The 22,661-nt window shown below is 44.1% G+C and overlaps 1 protein-coding gene across 6 annotated transcripts in view; it reads right to left on the bottom strand.

Annotated features, from left to right (window-relative positions):
- DPYD (dihydropyrimidine dehydrogenase) overlaps window positions 1–22,661 on the bottom strand; it is a 647,138-nt gene that overhangs the window by 414,762 nt on the left and 209,715 nt on the right. For all 6 annotated transcript variants that reach the window (XM_064147329.1, XM_064147330.1, XM_064147331.1 and 3 more), the window contains exons 6-8: window positions 13,996–14,192; window positions 5,206–5,287; window positions 210–297 (exon numbers count right to left, since the gene is read on the bottom strand). In XM_064147329.1, the coding sequence (XP_064003399.1) occupies window positions 210–297; window positions 5,206–5,287; window positions 13,996–14,192 (367 nt within the window). The remainder of the gene's footprint in view (window positions 1–209; window positions 298–5,205; window positions 5,288–13,995; window positions 14,193–22,661) is intronic.

Here is a 22,661-nt window from a genome sequence, read left to right as displayed (position 1 = left end):
ATGAGCTAACCTTCGCACCTGGGAGGAACCTCCCTCCAGGAGGGGCCAGGAGCACCTGGGCTCAGCTTCCAGACCACCTCCTAGCCCCCCTAGAGGCTCAACCTGTAACACTCACATCATGCTATTAACACAGAGACAAGTGCCAGTTTATTCTTAGACATTAATTGAATTTCAAGGTGATAAGCTACAGGACAGCAAGCTGCACTTACCTATTCCAATAAAGATCACCTGGTAGCCATCATCTTTCAAGGTACGGAGAGTCATTCCATCTACAGCAAGGCCTTTGTTAAAAACGATCTGAAAGAATTAAAGATTGCATGCTTTTAAAGTGAGCATGTGAAAAGAACCTCTGTTGTGTCCTGCTTACAGACATCTTGCATGATCACCTAGTGAGCAAACAAAGCAAATTGCCTTTTCCCCCCCTAAAACAGGCTCTGATTTAAGCAAATGGTCCAAAACTAGATATGGGTAAAAGGTACCTTAAGGTCATCCTCAGATGGGGGTCACCAACGGCTAGTCTGGTTTCTGCTGTAAACTAAAGAGTTAAAGCAAGCTAAACAAACAATGCCTGTCTGCAGAGCAGAATACTGAAGTAAAGATTAAAATGGCAGTTTTCTACAACAAGTACATCACTCCATTCAGTGCTGACTACAAAACGCTATATTCCCACATGAAAACCAGAATGTAAGAAACATGGCATGGAAGACAGAACAGATCACCCAGCACAACAAGCAAAACATCAGCGCTCTAGGTTACTGCAGAAACACCAGTAGAAGTAGCAGGCTCTTAGAGAGAAATAAAAAAAAAAAGACATGACACTGTTCTGTACCAGCAGGGGTTCTGAACACAAAACCAAGCAACGTTTTGCTGCACAGCATCTGGCACTTGGTCAGCCTCCAACTGCACAGAAAGCAATGTCAGTCACAGAGGAAGGATAGTCTTGCTTTCTGCTGCTCAGAACACACAGCCTGGATTTTGCCCAGACAGCACTAGAAAGAACATGTTTAGGCCAAAACCCCCAGTGAAGCCAGTGGCATTTTTGTGGATTCAGAAAACCTGGCTGCAAAAGACTGGCAGTAAGTTGGAAGAGGTCAACTGTATTGAGCTTCAACAAGGCCAAGAGCCAGGTCCTGCACCTGAGCCACAACCACCCCATGCAAGGCTACAGGCCTGGGGAAGAATGGCAGGAGAGGCGTGTGGAGGAAAAGGACCTAGGGGGACTGACTGACAGGAGGATGAATGTGAGCCAGCTGTGTGCCCAGGTGGCCAAGGGGGCCAGTGCCATCCTGGCCTGTGTCAGAAAGAGTGTGGCCATCAGGAGCAGGGTGGTGATTGTCCCTCTGCACTCAGCCTTAGTGAGGCTGCACCTCAAGTGCTGTGCTCAGCTCTGGGCACTGCAGCACAGGAGCACATGGAGGGGCCGAGGCGGGGACAGGGAAGGGCGACTGAGCTGGGCAGGGGCAGGAGAACAAGGCTGTGAGGAGCGGCTGAGGGAGCTGGGGCTGTTACTCTGCACACAAGGAGGCTGAGGGGAGAGCTCATTGCTCTCTGCAGCTACCTGACAGGAGGGTTTGAAGAGGCAGGCACTGGGCCCTGTTCACAAGTTGATAATGACAGAGGGAGAGGGAATGGCCTCAAGCTGCTCCAGGGCAGGCTCAGGCTGCACATTAGGATACATTTTTTCATAGAAAGTGTTGTGAGGCACTGGAAGAGGCTGCCCATTGAGATGGTGGAGTTGCCATCCCTGGAGGTGCTTGGGGACATGGTGCAGGGCAAAGTGGCTGGGCTGGATGGGTGCAGAGGTCCTTTCCAGCCTGGATGACTCTGTGTGATTCTGTATTCTATGTAAATTATTGTGTGCCTTACTTGTTCATAGTGAAACAGACTGTTCTTTGTGGTGAACTAACAAAGGTTTTAAAAGTTATGAATGAGATCAGTTTTCATTTAAAGTTGCAACTGTTATTTCTAATTTAGACAAGCAGCCATGCCTAGAGTGCAGTGAGTGGTATTCATTCACTGGAAGAAATTGCTGTAATAAAAATGCTCCTATAACTTATACTTGCTTCAGTTCAACTCCTATCCACTTCTAAAAGGAAAAGCTTCATTTTTTTTCAAGAAGTAAAGTTTCACCAGCAATCCTGCTTTGAGCAGGAGTAGGTTGAGCAGCTATGGTCATTATAGGGTTGAGATGAAGAAGAGTGCTGCATGTTCACCAAACCTGTTGCAATTGAAGATCACACACCTTTTGCTTATCTCTCCTAACACTAAGGCTTTTGAGTACATAAAGTGTTCATGATTCCTCTGCTTCCATCCTGTACTCCTTGAAACGGGTATCTGTGGTTTTATCTCCATACTTTAGACCATCTGAACTCAAGTGTTTTCTTCTAGTTTTTGTTCTATCAATTGTGTACTCACTTTACAAAAGGCCAGGCTCTATTTCCTAAGTAGTATACTTAGTATTTTAACAGTTCAGTCTTCCTGTCATTGTATATATTGTTATTAAATTTGCCTAGATGCACAGAATCACAAAACATTAGAGGCTGGAAGGGACTTCCAGAGATATCCAGAAACACTCCCCTGTCAAAAGCAGAACCTAGGGCAGTCCACACAGGAATGCATCGAGGCAGGTTTTGAAAGCCTCCAGAGAAGCAGACTCCACAACCTTTCTGGGCAGCCTGCTCCAGGGCTCTGTCACCCTCACTGTAAAGAAGTTTTTCCTTGTGTTGAACTGAAACCTTCTCTTTTCCACTTTGTAAATATTTAATACACTTTTCCTATTGGTGAAAGGCAAAAGCCATGTGCAGCTGTAATCCTTTCAAGAACACACTCTACATCCACACTGGCAACAAAACACATTGCACACATTGTCATTACATTATTTTTTTTCACCCTATAGTGTACATATGTTACGGAAACCTAATGAAGGAATTTAAATAGCAAGACTACTTTGGTGGGGATTAGTAATGCTCCTAGGGCCCAGCTCCATAATCCTTATTCAGCTGACTAATTCTGACTAATTTCAGCAGAACTACTTGAATAAACAGCACTACTGAGTATTTGCACAATAAGGCACCTTCCATCACTGATATGAAATGCTTTAAGGAAACACCCCAATCTCATTGCTGTCTACAACTACCTGAAGGGAGGTTGTAGCCAGGTGGGGGTTGGCCTCTTCTCCCAGGCAAGCAGCAACAGAACAAGGGGACACAGTCTCAAGTTGTGCCGGGGGAGGTCTAGGCTGGATGTTAGGAGGAAGTTCTTGCCAGAGAGAGTGATTGGCATTGGAATGAGCTGCCCAGGGAGGTGGTGGAGTCACCATCCCTGGAGGTGTTCAAGAAAAAGACTGGATGAGGCACTTAGTGCCATGGTCTAGTTGACTGGACAGGGCTGGGTGATAGGTTGGACTGGATGATCTTGGAGGTCCCTTCCAATCTGATTGATTCTATAATTCTATGATTTCTAGCTTGTAAAGGTATAAGGCCAAGATACTTAGTCAGCTTGCCAAAGGATCAACTGCAAACCAATAACAGAGCTCAGAAGCAAGTTTACATTGAGATTCTCTGCTGCACTTCAAAACTGCAAAGGACTTGCAGGTCTAGATGACTTGGTGGCTGTATCAGTTTGTTCTGGAGACCCTGACATAACAGTGAGCCCTGGAGAAGTGCCTTCTGCAGAGGGGCCACAGCAGCTGACACCCAGCAATTTTGTGTAAAATTGTCTGAGTGCTTTATTCTGTTGTAGTTTAAGAGGTCACAGGTTCCCCTAAGAAAACTACAGAGACTAAGACCCATCTCAGGGGATGGTTTTGGGCACCCCAGAATGTTGTAATATTGCTATTTCGTTCCACTTTCTGGTATCACAGCTTATTAGGAAGAAGTTCTTCCCAGGGAGAGTGGTGAGACACTGGCACAGATCTTTGATCACATTCTGTGATTCTGTGATCTATAACCTCCCTGGAGGTGTTCAAGGCCAGGTTGGATGAGGTCTTGAGGGACCTGTTCTAGTGGGAGGTGTCCCTGCCTATGGCAGGGGGTTGGAATTGGATGAGCTTTGAGGTCCCTTCCAACGTAAACCATTCTATGATTCTACTAAGGCAGTGCCTGGCTGACAATTGCTCTCTTTACCTTCTCATCTCCCTCTCTTCACATCTCTCTCTGGGGAGAGCATGCATTCCTTCTTATCTCATGGTTTTTGGGGGGGTATGGCTACTAGTTGGCAGGGAATTTTGAGCTGCATCATGAGGCTTACTGAGGCCTTGTAGACCTTCATTCTGCCACTCTTTTCAATGTTTGTAAAGGTATCTTTAGAGGAGGAAAAAACAGGCCTGCAGCATTTAAAGTCTTATCTGACATCTTACCAGCATTTCTGCAAAACTTGGGCAGAATGAAGTTCTCATTTAGGTCTTGTGGAGTCAGTCTACTGATTTTGCAACATGAACCCATGCAAAAGATTGCAAAGAAGAATTCCTTGCTTCATGTCATGTTAAAAATGTATTATCCCGCCTAGCACTCAAAAAAATTGATCCAGCGATGCATTCTACATTTGTAAGTTCTGTTAGAAGGCGCAGCAGTTGTAATCACTGCCTAAATACTCAGTTCAAGCCCTAAATTGACAATAAAGCTATGTTCCCATTATCTACAAACTACACACATTTGTTGAATGGAATAATGCATAGCTGTTACTTTCCAAGAGGCTGAATGACTGTTACTGTTTATAACGGATGGGCACGTTAACATTTTATTCAATTTGATGCATTTTATTATGAAATTAACTTGGATGCAAGACTGTATAATAAACCATTAAGCAAAAGGAAACAACTCAGAGAGAAGGAACAAAAGGAGAAGTATCAAACATGAATGTTTTAAGTAGTGCCAAACTTGCATGCAAAAAACTTGATTAAAAAATCAAATCATTCCAATAGCTATATTGAACCCCTAAAGCAATTTAGGAATTTGTTTCACACAGACAATTAATCACATGCAGGAATGCCAGATGAGAACTATTGATTGCCCTTTTCCAAACGAGTGGCATTCAGACAGGAGACAGACAAATGCTCTGAGCAAGAGGAAGCATCTTCCTGCCTCTGTCTAGTGCAGGTTTTAATCGTTCTTTACTAATGTGCATGACATTTTGCTGTTAATCTTTGGCAGCGTTCTTGCTTTTTTTCCTCTGAGCTATACGTAGGCAGAACACACTTTTCCTTACCTTCACTCCAAGATCCTTCATCAGCTCAGCTTCAAAATGCACAACATCATACGGCAAACGGAATTGGGGGATTTCAGACGTACTAAAAGAAATGAAAATGATTGTGGAATACTTCCAGCTACTAGGAAGAAAGGATATTTTTTTCAATACTTGTAGCACACCTATCGGTAATTTTGATGTATGTTAATGGAAATGTGCTGAAACTTGACAGTTGTCTTTTTTTAATTGTTAGAGTGACAGAACAGCATTATTTAACCAGTGCTAAAAACACAGGCCCAAGAGGCCATACCTTGAGGCTGAACTTGTCCACAATTTTAGGCAACTACTTAACACATGTTAAGCTTGGGTCCAAAAGAATCATAGACCGGTTTAGGTTGGAAAAGACCTCAAAGCTCATCCAGTTCCAACACCACACCCTCACCCCACCCCCCCCCCCCCCCACCCCCCCCCATAGGCAGGGACACCTTCCACTAGAACAGGTTGCTCAAGGCCTCATCCAGCCTGGCCTTGAACACAACCTCCCTGGGCAACCTGTGCCGGTGTCTCACCACCCTCACTGGAAAGAACTCTTTCCTAACATCTAGTTTCAATCTCCCCTCTGCCAGTTTAAACCCATAACTCCTCATCCTATCATGACAAGACCTTGTTGACAGTTCCTTCTCAGCCTTCCTGTAGCCCACTTCAGATACTGGAAGGCCACTCCAAGGTCTCCTTGAAGCCTTCTCTTCTCCAGGCTGCAGAGCCCCAGCTCCTGTAGCCTGTCTTCACAGCAGAGCTGCTGCAGCCCTCTGAGCATTTTGTGGCCTCCTCTGGACTTGCTTCCACAGTCCCTTGTCCTTCCTGTGTTAGGGGCTCCAGAATGGTACACAGTAGTCCAGGTGGGAGCTTTGGCTTCATTCATTTAGATCACCACTAAATAAACTTAAGACAACCATTTAATAAAATCTATTCTGTGTACTAAAACCAAAGTGATCTTCTAGCAATCTCCCATTAAGCTAGCCCAAAAAGAATCACATTTGCCAACATTTTTTTTTCTTAAAAGTGTAAAAGTCTTGCAAATACTCTTTTTGAGCAATAGTATTTAAAACTCTACTCTCCTCAATTTCTACTTTTTAAATGTTTATGAATGTTCAAGCACACAGGATCAGAGGACATCAGGGGTTGGAAGAGACCTCTTGAGAACTTCCAGTTCAATCCCCCTGCTAGAGCAGGACCAGAGAATCCAGCACAGGTCGCACAGGAACACATCTATATAGGGCTGGAAAGGCTCTACAGAAGGAGACTCCACAGCCTCTCTGGGCGGCCTGTGCCAGTGCTCTGGGACCCTAACAATCAAGGAGTTCTTCCTTATGTTGAAGTGGAACTTACTGTGCTGCAGTTTACATCCCTTGCCACTTGTCCTATGCCGGGGTGCAACTGAGAAGAGTTTGTCCTCTCTCTCGACCCCCAGCCCTCAGCTATTTACAGGCATTGCTCAGATCCCCTCTCAGCCTTCTTGTCTCCAGACTATGCAGTCCCTTCAGCATCCTTGTAGCCCTCCCTTGGACTCTCTCCAGCAGATCCCTGTCCCTCTTGAACTGAGCATCCCAGAACTAAAAGCAGATGGACAAAGTCAGTAATTCTCTATCAGTTGTTGTTCTCAAATCTGCTTTTTTACTTCATTTTTATGAGCTAGCATTTTTTCCTCATGAGGAATATTAGGAATGACATCTTGAAGTTGCCAGAATCACAGATCTCCTGCACATTAAAACTGGAGCGCCAACAGAGAATCTCAGTTTATATCTATTGATACAGATTTTTATCTCAAATAAAGTAAAATCCACTTGTGCCAGGTCAAAATCTTTGCTGTAAAACACACTCCAGGTAAATACAGTGAATTGGACTTCAGATAGTTTTGTTTAACGAAGACAAAAAAACCCTGAATATGCAGAAATGTTAAAGGCTTTCCCTAGACATTTCTAAGCTTCAACTAATCTGTTTTTAAACGAGTGGATCTGTAATTAGCATAACAAAGCCACTGGCACAAGATATTCGCCGTGGCTGTATTTTACACGTTGTTAATGACCACATCTTTAACATCTACCTCTGACAGGTCTGAAAGATCTTATTTATTTCAGGTTGCATCAACTTTAATTGTATTATTTAGAAACTAGTGTTCCTCTTTATAATTTCTAATACTGCCCTCTTTTCACCTTTCCTGACCAGTGTGCAATAAAAATTGCTTTAAATATCTGATATAATAAACACATGATGACAATACACCTAGAATCATAGAACCACAGAATCAGTCAGGGTTGGAAGGGACCACGAGGATAATCCAGTTCGAACCCCCACTGCCATGGGCAGGGACACCTCACACTAGATCAGGCTGCCCAGAGCCTCATCCAGCCTAACCTTACTTCCAGGGATGGTGCTTTGACCACCTTCCTGGGCAACCCATTCCAGGCTCTCGCCACTCTCATGCTTAAGAACTTCTTCCTAACATTCAGTCTGAATCTACCCATTTCTAGCTTTGTTCCATTCCCTTTAGTCCTATGACTACCTGATATCTAAAAAGTACCTCCCCAGCTTTCTTGTAGCCCACTTCAGATACTGAAAGGTCACAATAAGGTCTTCTGGGAGCCTTCTCCTCTCCAAACTGAACAGCCCCAGCTCCCTCAGTCTCTCCTCACAGGAGAGGTGCTCCAGCCCTCTGATCATCGTGACCTCTCACAGGTCATGCTAAGAAAAAGATGTCTGACACAGAAATTAATGTATCAATATGATTACATTTAAGCTGTCAGAGGGGAAATTTAAACTAGATGTTATGAAGAAGTTCTTTCCAGTGAGGGTGGTGAGACACTGGCAAAGGTTGCACAGGGAGGTTGTGGCTTCTCCCTTCCTGGTCAGGTTGAATGAGGTGTTGAGAGACCTGTTCTAGTGGGAGGTGTCCCTGCCTATGGCAGGGGGGTGGAGCTAGATGATCTTTGAGGTCTTTTCCAATCTGAACCATTCTATGATTCTATGGTTCTGCAACAGAGAGACAATAAAGACATTTAAATTTAAAACAAATCTTGTATAATTGTGATACAATTCCTTTCAGCAGCACCAGGTGGTCTCTGACTCTGCAACAGGGAAGACCCACGGGAAAGGGAAAACAGGCAGAGGTGCGAGAGGAATGCAACGGATGTGAAGAGTGTCTCTTAAATTCACCTCTGCCTCAAATCTAATGCAAGTTAAAGGTGCTTCACAGAATCACAGATTGTCAGGGGCTGGAAGGGACCTTGAAAGCTCACCCAGTCCAACCTCCCTGTCAGAGCAGGATCCAGGCAGGTTTTGAATATCTCCAGAGAGGGAAAATCTGCAATGCCCTGGGCAACCTGTTCTAGGGCTCTGTCACCCTTAGAGGTAAAAAAAATTCTTTTACATGTTTAAATGAAACTTCCTATGCCTCAGCTTCCACCATTGCCCCTCATCCTGTTGCTCAGCAGAGCCTGGCTCCAGCCTCTTGGCACTTACCCTATACATACTTATAAACATTGATGAGGTCACCTCTCAGGCTCCTCTTCTCCAAGCAGCACAGCCACAGCTACCTCAGGTTCTCCTCCTAACTGAGATGTTCTATTCCCTTCATCACCTTTGTGGCTTTGTGCTGGACTCTCTTAAGCAGTTCTATGTCTCTCTTGAACTGAGGGGCCCAGAACTGGACACAGTACTCCAGATGCAGCCTCACCAGGGCAGGGTAGAAGGGCAGGAGAACCTCTCTCAGCCTACTAACCACAGCCCTTCTAATCCACCCCAGAATGGCATTGCCCCTCCTGGCCACAAGAGCAGATAGCTTGGACAAGTAGTTGGCATTTCCCAGTGATCCGGAATTACTTTTCCTCAAGGGACACGGTTGACTTAGTAAGAGAAGTATTTTGTTATATTGTAAAGCAGTGGCAAAGCTAGGAGTATAAGGAGTGAAGCTTGTTCAGTCTCTAAACAAGAGTGTGATTTGCTCATGTCTACTCTGCTATAAAGTACAGATTTTACACAAGTGCTGAAAAGCAGGAAAAGATCTCTATGAGTGCGAAAAAAACATACATGTTCAGACAACTGCAGTTTTAAGCCATGCTTTAATACCACAGCAAATCCACTAGTCACCAGACATCTTTCTATTGTCTCAATAGAAAGTTAGCTATGATGCAACAGGTACACGAAGGAATATCCTAGTTAAAAGCACTTGAAAAAAAAGGAAGAGCTAAATGAAGCACAAGCTCTGGACTTCCAAAAAGCTGATTCTAAATACAAAATTAATTTGAGCTTGTTAGCCACTTGCAATAGCTTATGAAGCCTTGAAAATACACTTGTCAGTAACCTAAACTCATTAAAAGATGTAGGGCAAAGACTTAGAAATGCAGTAATGGATGAGTGTTACCACAGGCCACCTTCTCTTCTCATGTAAGATGAAAATAAGGACAAAAGAAACTAATGCCCTTAAATCAGATGTGAAATCTTCCACAAGGAATCGAAGTAAAATTTGACCTTGATTGCTCTGTGCTCTTTGAGACTCAAAAGAAAGAATGAAATACATTTTAAACCACTTGCTTGACCATTAAGGATGCTAACAGAGCAGGCAAATCTTAGCATGAGGCTTTTTGCAGCAGAAGCAGCAAGACACTATACTTTACTTTAAATAAAATTTTAAACCAAAGATGATGTGCAACTTCAGATCACATTGTTTCAAATCTGGAAGCACGCAGGAAGCAACTGCAGCACTGTAAAGAACTGCAGAAAGTTCTCTGTTAGAATGCTGAGTCCAAACTGAATCTAAGTGCCACCAAACAAAGCTTCACCGTTAGAAATGCCTCATTATTTCTTACTACTTCACAGCAACAAATCTGATTTTACAGCTGGCATTTATGAAAACATGCTCCTCAGTAGGTGAAGAGTTATTCCATACACTAAACCTGCAATCTGCTCAGGTGATCAATTCAAGTGAAGCAGCTCCATAGTTAAATGTCTGTGTATTAACACCTTCACTGGAAGTTTCACCTCAACATGAGGAAGAACTTCACTATAAGGATCAAGAGGGACAGGGATCTCCTGGAGAGAGTCCAAGGGAGGGCTACAAGAATGCTAAAGGTACTGCAGCACTGCCTGATGAGGAAAGGCTGAGAGCCCTGGGGCTGCTTAGTCTGCAGAGGAGAAGGCTGAGAGGGCATCTGAGCAATGTCTGTCCAGCTGAGGGCTGGAGGTCAGAAAAGAACAGATAGGGACAGCCTCTGCTCACTTGTGTCCTGGCATAGGACAAGGGGCAAGGGACGGAAACTGCAGCACAGGAAGTTCCAGCTCAACATGAGGAAGAACTTCTTGACAGGAAGGGTCTCAGACCACTGGCACAGGCTGCCCAGAGTCGCCTTCTGTGGAGCCTTCCAGCCCTGTCTGGATGTGTTCCTGTGTGCCCTGCAGCAGATTCTCTGGTCCTGCTCTGGTGGGGGTTGGACTAGAAGATCTCGAAAGGTCCCTTCCAACCCCTAACATCCTGGGATCCTGTGAACACCTTGATAATTAGGTAGAATACTTCTGAACCTCACTGGCAAAAATGCAAGTATTCAGTTCAACTTCTCCAGTATTGATTGCCTATTTTTCAGAGCACTGAATAAGTATTTGACATTATAGATCAAATTCATTAATAGTGTCAACTTTATTGATTTCAATCATGCTCCATTGAGACATATGAATGTGTTGCCCTTTTCTCTCCCTGTTTCTTTTCACTTTTCATTTTGTAAAGCCCTTCATGGGTGTGGATCTTTTGATTTTGCATGGTTTAGTATCCACTAGTCAGTTTCTGAAATAGTGTTTCTTATTTGAGGGATATCACCTCAAGGTATGATGTCAGCCACAGTTACAGAGCTAAAAAAGCATTCTCTAGTGTAGAGGACTGTTGTAGGTTAAGGAAAATTAAGAGTTAATTGGTATAACTATAGAGAAAAGTCCTCCAGAGAGACCAGAGAGTCTTGGGGGAGGACAGAGGACATTGTAATTGTTTATTCTATTCTACTTTCCTGCATCTCCTGATGTAAAAAGAGTTCACAACCAGTTCTCTCCTTTCTGTCTGCTCCCAATGTGTGTGCCCTTGGCAAGCTCATTTCTAGCTACTTTGCTGAGTCTAGTCAGCCTGTCCTGTGTGTGGGCAGGGGGGCAGTGAGGCTTGGTAGGCCTGTCTAGGTTGGGGGGGGCAGTGTGGCCTGCTTTGGGCCTGCTGAGGCTGAGTGTGGGTAGGGCCAGGAAGCTTGGTAGGCCCAGGTGGAGAACTGGGTCGAGGCAAATTGATTTGTCTAAACATCTCCTTTATGCTTTTCTATCTTTTGTACTTTCAGTCATTTTTGTAAGTTGTATTTTCCATTTAACATCCAGCTGTATGCACGTGCATTTATTCTACTCTCGGGGGTAAAACAGCTTTTCTCTCCTTTTGCCCTGGGCAGCTCACAGCTCAAAACCAGGAAAAGGACATAACACTACACAAATACAAGCCAAGTGTTTGCCATATAGAAAAACTGCAAAGGTGCCCTCCTTTGTGTATCTGCAGTTTGTTGAAGGAAGAGAATTATAGGGGGTTTATTTCATTGCTATGAAATGGTTTCTTAAAGCTGCAAGTCCAGGCACACATGATAGATTTCTTTGTTGCCACCTTCATTTGCATAAGGTAGTTCATGAAAGCATTCTAAACTTCAAATCCTCCATGACGTTGCTATCTGTCTAAAACATTTAAAATGTGCTTTACCTTGATTTCAGTACATCATTTGACATCATCTCCCAAAGCATCCTCATAGCTAAAATGAGGAGCTGTGATCTGGGTGATGGAGTAGTGAAGTGAATAGGGAATTGGTTAAAGGAAAGAAGTCAATGGAATAGAGTCTAGTTGGAGGTCTGTAACTAGTGGAGTTCCTCAGAGTTCAGTACTGGGACCAGTATTGTTCAATGTATTCATCAATGGCCTGGACGAGGTCACAGAGTGCACTGTCAGGAAGTTTGCTGATGACACCAAACTGGGTGGAGTGGCTGCCACACTGGAGAGTTGTGCTGTCATTCTCTCTTGTGCCTAAGTCAGAGAGACTTAGGCAGCCTGGAGAGTTGGGCTGGGAGAAATTTAATAAAGTTCAACAGGGGCAAGTGTAGAGAGAGTCCTGCACCTGGGAAAGAACAATCCCAGGTATCATTATAGGTTGGGGACTGACCTGCTGGAGAGCAGTGAAGGGGAGAAGGACTTGGGAGTCCTGCTGGATGGAAGGATGGACATGAGCCAGCGGTGTGCGCTTGTGGCCAGGAAGGCCAATGCCACGCTCGGGTGGATTAGAAGGGCTGTGGATAGTAGGCAGAGAGAGGTTCTCCTCCCCCTCTACTCTGCCCTGCTAAGGCTGCATCTGGAATATTGTGTCCAGTTCTGGGCTGCTCAATTCAAGAAAGACCTCAGTGAACTGCTTGAGAGAGTCCAGTGCAGAGCCATAAAGATGATTAAGGAAGTTGAACATCTTCCTTATCAGAAGGGCCCAAGGGAGCTGAGGCTTGGAGCTTGAAGAGGAGGAGACAAAGACGTGGCCTCATTAATGTTTATAAATATGTGCAGGGTAAGTGCCAGGAGGCTGGAGCTAGCCTCTGCTCAGTATTGCCCAGTGACAGGACAAGGAGCAATGGGTGGAAGTTGAGGCATAGGAATGATCCTGAGGAATCTCTTCCAACCTGGTTGATTCTATGATTCTATGAAATAAAGTGAAGTCTACAGAGTGTTTATCTACAGAGAGTTTGTCCATTTAATATTCCTCTGGTTCTTGTATGGGACAATGCAAAATCCCACCATAAGATTTCCTCATTGTGAATTGTTTGGAATCCTCCTGAGAATATGAAATTGAGTTCCTGCCTTCAGTTGAGGGAGGCTGATGAGACATATTTGCTTATAATTGTACTTTCAACTGCCTTCTGCAAGCATCTTTAATGAAGAGTTTCAGTGCCCACCAACACATAGTTTCAGCACAAATTGGTCTAAATACTTAAAAATAAATATTTTATGTTAGCTGGAGTTCTAGTTGTGCAGACTTTATTATTACAAATAAAGATTTTTTAATTGTTATCTTCAGAGTACAATTGGAATCTCATTCAGTGGTGTACTGTCACATAGCACATTATCTGGTAAAGGGTTGGACTTGATGATCTATGAGGTCTCTTCCAACCTTGATGATACTGTGAATTTTTTTTTTCTCTGTGAGGGTGGCAGAGCCCTGGAACAGGCTGGCCAGGAGGATTGTGGAGTCACCCTCTGGAGACATTCAAGAACCGTCTGGAAGTGCTCCTGTGTGATCTCTCTAGGTGATCCTGCTCTTGCAGCGGGGCTGGACCAGATCATCTTTTGAGGTCCCTTTCAGCCCCTGACATTCTATGACTCTGCGACATTTTCCAGTTTCTTCACTATGTAGGGCCACAAGTACTTCATCTTCTTTTAAAACTACTAGAAAAGAGAAAAGGCTTTCTGACAATATTCCAAGTGTTAATTTAGTAATAAGTTTTGAACTCTGGAATTTTTTAAGTCATATGAGAAGAATACAGGAGACAAGCATTAGATTTTCAGTTAAAGCCTGCCTGCAACTGTAGCTGCTTTCCTTTGAATGATTAATTATTTCAGTAAAAACCCAAATTTTCCAGATCTGAAACTTTCTACTTTCTTCCTATGGTAAAGGTAGAGGGATTCCATATTAGCTATGCTTGAGTAACAATTTTTGCTGTCCTTTCTACAGTCATTGGGAGAAATGCTTCATCATCATTGCATTTTACCTTAAGCCACCAAAGTAGTCCTGTTTTTCAAATATGGTGATGTTGGAGTAGCCCAGCCGAGCCAAGAAGGAAGCACAACTTAAGCTTGCAGGTCCTGCACCAAGAAGAGCTATCTTCATGTGATAGGCTTCAGGCATATCTTCCAGAGGAGGTAAGGAAGGGTTTCTGATCTGCAGGATATTCATAGCTTTGAACACCTGAAAAGCATCACATTCAATAGGTTAAACACTTTACCTTCCCTCCTTGAATTTTATTATGAGCAACATCAAAGAGTCACAGAAGGTTAGGGGCTGGAAGTGGCCTCAAAAGCTCATCCACCAAACTGGTGGATACCAAACTGGGTGGAGTGGCTGCCACACCAGAAGGCTATACTGCCATTCAGCTAGACCTGAACAGGCTGGAGGGCCGGGAAGGGAGAAATTTAATGAAATTCAACAAAGGCTAAGGTCTTGCACCTGGGAAAGAACAGCCCCAGGGATCAGGATAGGTTGGGGACTGACCTGTTGGAAGGCAGCAAAGGGGAAAAGGATCTGGGGGTCCTAGTTGATGGGAGGTTGACTATGAGCCAGAAATGTACACTCACAGCCAGGAGGCGCAATGCCATTCTGGGGTGGATTAGAAGGGCTGTGGTAAGTAGGTTGAGAGAGGTTCTTCTGCTCCTCTACTCTGCTCTAGTGAAGCTGCATCTAGAGTACTGTGTGGGCCCCCCAGTTCAAGAGAGCCAAAAAAGTGCTGGAGAGAGTCCAGCACAAAGCCACAAAGATTCTGAAGGGAATGAAACATCTCAGTTATGAGGAGAACCTGAGGTAGCTGTGGCTGTGCTGCTTGGAGAAGAGGAGCCTGAGAGGTGACCTCATCAATGTTTATAAATATGTAAAGAGTGAGTGTCAGGGTATTGGGGCCAGGCTCTGCTGGGTGATGCCCAATGACAGGACAAGGGACAATGGTGGAAGCTGAGGCCTAGGAATCATAGAATCAGAATCAGTCAGTGTTGGAAGGGACCACAAGGATCATCTAGTTCCAAGCCCCCCTGCCATGGGCAGGGACACCCTACTCTAGATCAGGCTGGCCACAGCCTCATCCAGACTGACCTTAAACACCTCCAGGGACAGGGCCTCAATCACCTCCCTGGGCAACCCATTCCAGGTTCTCACCACCCTCATGCTGAAAAACTTCCTCCTCAAGTCCAGTCTGAATCTCCCCACCTCCAGCTTTGCTCCATTCCCCCTAGTCCTGTCACTCCCTGACAGTCTAAAAAGTCCCTCTCCAGCTTTTTTGTAGGCCCCCTTCAGATACGGAAAGGCCACAATGAAGTCATCTCAGAGCCTCCTCTTTTCCAGACTGAACAACCCCAACTCTTTCAGTCTGTCCTCATAGCAGAGGTGCTCCAGCCCTCTGATCATCCCAGTGGCCCTTCTCTGGATACGCTCCAGCAGGAAGGTTGGACTGGATGAGCTTTTGAGGTCCCTTCCAGCCCTTGACATTCTATGCTTCTATGATTCTATGATTCTATCATCCAGTCCAAATCCCCTGTCAGAGCAGGACCACCTAGACCATGTCACACAGGAACACATCCTTAGAGGGAAGATATCTCCAGAGAGGGAGATTCCACAACCCCCCTGGGCAGCCTGTTCCAAGGCTCTCACCCTCACAAGATAAAAAATTTCACCTCATGTTTCTATGGAACTTCCTATGTCTCAGATTCCACCATTGTCCCTTGTCCTGTCACTGGGCATCACCCAGCAGAGCCTGGCTAGAGCCTCCTGGCACTCACCTTTACAACCAGGAATGAGGTCACCCCTCAGTCTCTTCTTCTCCAAGCAGCACAGTCCCAGCTCCCTCAGGCTCTCCTCGTAAGGAAGATGATGGAAACTTCCCCAAGTACTGTCACATATCACTGATGTATTATTGCAGACTGCTATGTACCAGTATAGGGATTCCCAAAAGCCATGAGGTGTACATGTTGCACTAGCAGAGATTGGTCTTTCCATGGCTCTTTTTGTCTTAAAAATGTCTAAAGTCAGCTCTTGCATTCCATAAATTGTACCAAGATTATGGAACCAGGCTACCAGTAACAGAACAGTAATATAAAGTCAGACACATGGCAGAGAATATCTGTAGTGCCAAACATTGTTCAGATTATTCTTACTACTAGAAAAGTATTTCTGCAAATTATACAAAAGACCGTAATGCCAACGAAGGGGCTTTGACTCCAGAGGTATCTTGTGTGATCCTGGAGAAGTAGTAGGTAACCAACTTTTGATAGTTTTATAGCTTTTATTGGAAACTGCCTCTAGTATTTAGCACTGTATTTTCAAAGGTAACCCATTCTTTTGGTGCCTCACAGATAATTCTAATTGGTCTTATTTCACATTAGTTCCTCACCTCTTTCAGGTGTTCTCTACGTTTTACTTGTGTTTTCAAAAGCTGTAGGCACATCTAAAAGTTAAACTGTTCTCCCTTTGTCTCAATTCTTCGGCTGTAAAATGGTGATGATCTGCTCCATTCTGTCCTGACCACTGTTGTGTATTTATCTAGAGCCAAGCACAATGATCTCCTCATCTAGCTGCAATGTCATACAGTTTATTTCAGATTTGCATTTAATCAGTTCTTTGTTGAGGCACACAGGTACGAAGCCAAGGCAGAAATATTCTGCACTCACTGAGGTAAGCATCACTGTCCTCTGCATTTACAGACATTACAGCAGAAGGAATGGCTTCTCTCTCATATAACCAGTGGAAGAAAAAAGGCTCACAGGCCTTGTAAGCTACTCAGCTTTAGGAGCACGGAAGAGCATAACTACACATTCATTTGATGTTAAGCATTAGGGAAAAATAGCTAACCCAAGAAGCACAATATAATACTAAAAGGATACCAGAGTTCACTTGTATCACAAACACTTTGAGGCTACACCTCACAAGACTTCAGAAGTCAACATTGCTACTCAATCTAGTTCAACAAAGAACTGCATTTCACAAGTACTGAACCAGTCCTCTAAATAAATATTTGAGAGAGGGGATCTAATCAATGTATATAAAGATACAAGGGCTGGGTAAGCCTCTGCTCACTTATGGCCTGGCATAGGACAAAGGACAAGGGATGAAAACTGTGGCATAGGAAGTTCCACCTCAATGTGAGAAAGAACTTCTTGACTGTAAGAGTCTCAGAGAACTGGCACAGGTTGAGCCAGAAAGGCTCCTTCTCTGGAGCCTTTCCAGCCCTGTCTAGATCTGTTCCTGTGCAACCTGTGCTAGATTCTCTGGTCCTGCTCTGGCAGGGAGGTTGCACTGGAAGATCTCCAGAAGTCCCTTCTAACCTCTAATATGCTCTGAACGTCTGATTTGTCTTAATAAGTATCATATTCAAGCTATTTAATGACCTTAGCAACAGTTTTTACTTTCCTTAAAATTCAAGGAGAAAAGGCTTTTCAAGTTAAACTTCGGCAATTCCACTCAGGAATAGAATTTTTCACTTCTATTTTGCATCAATGTCCATTTGTGTGTGTGTGTGTGTGTGCACTTGAGCACTCAAGTTAGGTAAACCAATGATTACTTTCTTCCCCTTCTAAACTTTCTCCATCAAATTCACCCAGCCTTTGTAAACTGACATAGCATTTTAACAAACTCTAAGGAGCAGGAGCCAGGGAATTATTTGGAAAAAAAAATAATCCTGGCAATTCACATAATATGGGATGGTTTCATCAGGCCACTAATGGATTTCACAGGCTGAAAAAAATCTTTTGTTGTACTGTCAAACTAGACTGTGATAACCAAACTGCAAGAGGATATCTCTAAAATGGCTGCTTTGTCACACTGACACTGAAATGGCTTGAATGGCTATGAGGACAGACTACAAGAGTTGAGGCTCTGCAGCCTGGAGAAGAGAAGGCTTCCAGGAGACCTTGGAGGGGCCTTTCAGGGAGCCTACAAGAGGGCTAGGGAGACACAATTTACAAGGTCTTGTAATGGCAGGATGAGTAGTAATGCCTTTAAACTGGAAGAGGGGAGATTTAAACTGGAAGTTAGGAAGAAGTTCTTTGCAGTGAGGGTGGTGAGACACTGGCACAGGTTGCCCAGGGAGGCTGTGGCTTCTCCCTCCCTGGAGGTGTCCAGGACCAGGTTGGATGAGGTCTTGAGCAACCTGTTTTAGTGGGAGGTGTTCTTGCCTATGGTGGGGGATTAGAACTGGATGAGCTTTGAAGTCCCTTCCAACCTGAACCATTCTATGACTCTATGACATCATATTTCCACTCAAGCCTCCTGTAGCTGTTTTAGAAGGCTGCTCAGCAACACAAATGTTGTCACTTGCATCTTTAAGGCTATATTGAACACTATGAATATGCATGTGCTTAATAAATGTAGCACTGAAACGGCTCTATTGTTAACATTATTATTTTTATACTTCTTCCTCAAGGGTCATATCCACCAGCTAAATACTATGCTGAAGCACCGCACTATGGTAGCGTAGTGTTAAGCTTCAGAAACTAAGCACTGGAGCATGAAATCCTAGTAGTTTAGGATGGATAGTCAACTTTAATTCTGCCTATTTGCAAATAGGATGAAAACTGTCTTTCTGCATCAGAGCCAGCTTGTGTGGCAGTATCTTGCCATCTGGAATTCAGTGCCAGTTCTGCATATTAAGGCTGTCAGGATAACTCTGTGAAAATAGCAAACTGCTTTAATGCATTTCAAAAGATTTTCAATCACCTCGTGGTAAAGTTTCCCTACATTGTAATTCACCTAATTAAGGATCACTGAATACTTCTGTACAGAACCTTGGCTGTGCAGACATGGCTGTCTTGGAAGCAAGTGTTCAATGTAACTGTCCTCTACAATTTTAATCTGCTCAGTCTGTGGCCAAGATATAAGCAGAGTTTAACACCATTGCCTTTCTCATTGACCTACCCTTCAAAAGCAACCAGTTTTTATTTGGATGGAGATTTTCTTTTGTTTTGTGTGCATTTTAACTAAGACTCAGTCAAGAAAATAAGACCAACTAATTAATTTTAAAGCTGAATGTCTCAGTGGAAAGACTCAGACATTATCCCCAGCCTTTCCTCCTGTCTCTCATACACAGCCAAGAGAGATTAGATTATTAATAGACCTGGGCATTAATAACCCTGGGCATTTATTCTTCAACTTTTTATCAAATGCTGTGTAATCATCATTACCTCATCAGCTAGAGCCTATTCAAACCAAATCCACATAGATTCCATCAACTTCCTATGCTACCTGTCCATAGAAAGAATATCCCAGTTCATTAAAAAAAATGGAGACTATACTCAAATGAGATACAATTTGACTGAATTAAAACAGCCACCCTGTTCTGCCGAAGTTACAGCAACTGAAAACAAATTCTGTCCTGGTTTAGACATAACATGTTACAGTTTCCCTACTGGCATTTGTCCAGAGAAGGCCCACAAAGATGATTAGAGGGATGGAGCTCCTCTCCTATGAGTAGCCTATGAAGCTGAGAGAGTTGAGGTTGTTCAGTTCAGAGAGGAGAACGCTACAAGGAGACCTTCTTGTGGCCTTCCAGTATCTGAAGGGAGCTACAAGAAAGCTGGGGAGGGAGTTTTTAGGGTGCCAGGTAGGGAAAGGATCCAATTTAGAGGGCAGATTGAGATTAGACCTTAGGAGAAAGTTCTTCAGTGGGAGTGTGGTGAGACACTGGCACAGGTTGCCTAGGGAGGTGGTGGGAGCCTCATCCCTGGATGCTTTTAAGGCCAGGCTGGATGTGACTATGGGAAATCTGATCTAGTGTGAGGTCTCTGACCATAGCAGAGAGGTTGGAACTGGATGATCCTTGAGCCTCCTTCCAGCCCTGACAATTCTGTGATTGTGTGATTATTTCAGCATGCAGAAATGTGAATGCACTTGCTCAGTGTTCTTTCCAGTGTGAAATCTAAGAGCATCATCTCTTATTTGCTGTAAATGAAACACTCTTTCACTGCAGCAGGGTTGGTTCTTATTCCAAAGCATACAGTATATGCAAAGACCATGATTCCAGGCACTGTATGAAAACATGACTTGCATTGTGGTTCCACTTAAGTAAGCTACAATGGTTTTAATTGCTGAGCACCTTATTCAGGTTCAATTTTCCTGGAAAGTTTTAGCCAGCTCATTTTAGTTTGTTTGTTGTTTTTTGGTCATTTTTTCTTCCAAATGCAGACATGGAAAAGCCTATTGTTCTCCTCATAGAAAAAAAATTTGGCTCTTCTCATCACTATGTGACTCTACTGTTAGCATGTTCTAATGAAAAGATGTGACATCTGGCAGAATAGCAGGTGACTCAGGGAAATGCATCGTGCTAATCTGAGGAAAATCATTTTATGAAATAGTGAGCAAGGTTTAAATGAATCCAAAACATTTTAAACCATTGGAAGAGGTGAGAACTCTTATTTAGAATTGTTATCTCAATTTTTCTATAAAACAGGATAAATTAAAGTAATCCATTTCAGTCAGTTTTGATTTTTTCTGATAACCATTTTTCTAAAAGGGATCTACCAGAGATACACTTCACCTATTTGCAGAATTCAGACACAGGCAGACAGTTCTATGCTAATTACAGACTCAGAATCACAGAATGTCAGGGTTGGAAAGGACATCAAAAGCTCATCCAGTCCAACCCGCCTGTCAGAGCAGCATCACCTAGTGCAGATCACACAGGAATGCATCCAGGCAGGTCTTGAGTATCTCCAGAGAGGGAGACTCTGCAACCTCCCTGGGCAACCTGTCCCAGGGCTCTGTAACCCTCACAGGGAAAAAAATCCTCCTCATGTTTCTGTGGAACTTCCTATGCCTCAACGTCCACCATCGCCCCTTGTCCTGAAACTGAGCATCATCCAGCAGAGTCTGGATCCAGCCCCTTGGCACTCACCTTTACATCTTTCTAACCGAGAATGAGGTCTCCCCTCATATGTAGGCTTACATATGCCTTGCCCTGCCTGGACATGTTTTTCTGCCCAAACCAGAGGTAAACACATAATGAGCACAAAGGGGCAGAACAGACCTGGTGCCTTAAAGTCTGGCCTGCCCAGGGCCCCTGATTGTGTAAGGTGGTTGTGTAAGCCCCAACATGCCCAGCTTGTGCCTGCCTAGTGTAAGGCCTGTGTGATTCCCATATTTGGAAGGTCCAGGCCTGTGGCTTTTGCCCATTATGGTAAGGTTGGCTAACTGCCAACCTGACTGGTCATTTTGATGGCCAAGGGGCCATTAATCTCTACCCACATTTAATAAATGGGAGTACACAGGCAAACAAAGTGGTCAGGCTCCCCCGCATTGCTCACTCACTCACTCATTATTATGCTTGAGCCTGCCTGTATCTACGGAGCTCAGTCTCCCATGCAGCCGTGCACCCTGTTGCACGCCCACTGCCTTATTCTTGCCTGGTGCACACCACTGCTGCAAAGTTACCAGGAGCAGACCCACTTGTCTGCACACGATCGGCCTGAGTGGCCAGCATTACATTGTGCTGAGACAGCATGACATCCTGCCTCTGCACCCAAAGGTCCTGCCTAAAGAATCCCTGGACAGAGCATCCAGAAGAAGCCAGGAGACAAGGGCAGAGATTGCATCCTTCACCAGGAGAGCAAGGTCAGAGACTGTCCTTTCCCCAGAAGCTGGGAAGATTCATCCTTTCCCCAGAAGCCGTGAGAATTCCAGTCTCAAAGTCCATGGGCAAAGTCCCCCAAAGAATTGGACACTTGCATAGGCTGTGATGTAGCCCCGGAGGATGTCTGATAATTAATAAGATTTTGTAAGTGAATGCTTTAATGCCTCTGTAGTTTCTATTGCCTCCTGCCATAGAGCAGAAAGAGCTTCAGTCCACCCTGCTGGGCAAGCAGCATATTGACCCCAAGTGGCATTAATCCATGGGGAAAGTCTTCTCTCTGTTTACTAGTTTGAATATTTGCTAGTTATTAACAAGTTACTGTTTGATATATTCCTATAATGTCTTCCATAACCATGTAGGTCCATATTAATATTAAAATACAGTGGTTGGGGGTGGCAAGAGTTCAGAATATTGAAGTTAATAAATATATATTTTTATAGAATATTATCTTGCACCAATTTATTTCTCCCCTCCACCACATTTGGTGTAGATGGCAGAATACCCCTCCGCGACACCTCCTCTCCAAGCAGCACAGCTCCAGCTCCCTCAGGCTCCCTCAGGCTTCCTCTCTAAGGAAGATCTTCCACTGCCTTCAGCATTTGTGTGGCTCTGTGCTGGACTCTCTCAAGCAGTTAGTTCCCTGAGATCTTTCTTGAACTGAGGGGCCCAGAACTGGATACAATATTCCAGAGGCGGCCTCACCAGGGCAGAGTAAAAGGGGAGGAGAACCTCTCTCGACCTACTAACCACAGCCCTTCTAATCTACCCCAGGCTGGCATTGGCCATCTTGGCTACCAGAGCACATTGCTGACTCATGGTCATACTTCCATCCACCAGGACCCCTAGGTCCTTTTCCTCTTTACTGCTCTCCAATAGGTCAGTCCCCAACCTGTACTGATACATCTAATTCATCTTTATTTGAAACGATCTTTGGACTACAACTAAGAATGTGTTAAAACAGTAAAGAGATTGGAAGTTTAACTGTTAAATGGTCAAATGATAAAATGCAAAAATATTCTTGTTTAATCCTGTGAAACAAGACTGGCAACTAA

Source organism: Pogoniulus pusillus, chromosome 8 (genome assembly GCF_015220805.1).
Source record: "Pogoniulus pusillus isolate bPogPus1 chromosome 8, bPogPus1.pri, whole genome shotgun sequence".
In the NCBI taxonomy this organism is placed as follows: domain Eukaryota; kingdom Metazoa; phylum Chordata; class Aves; order Piciformes; family Lybiidae; genus Pogoniulus; species Pogoniulus pusillus.
This window is presented reverse-complemented; position numbering and strand designations above follow the sequence as displayed.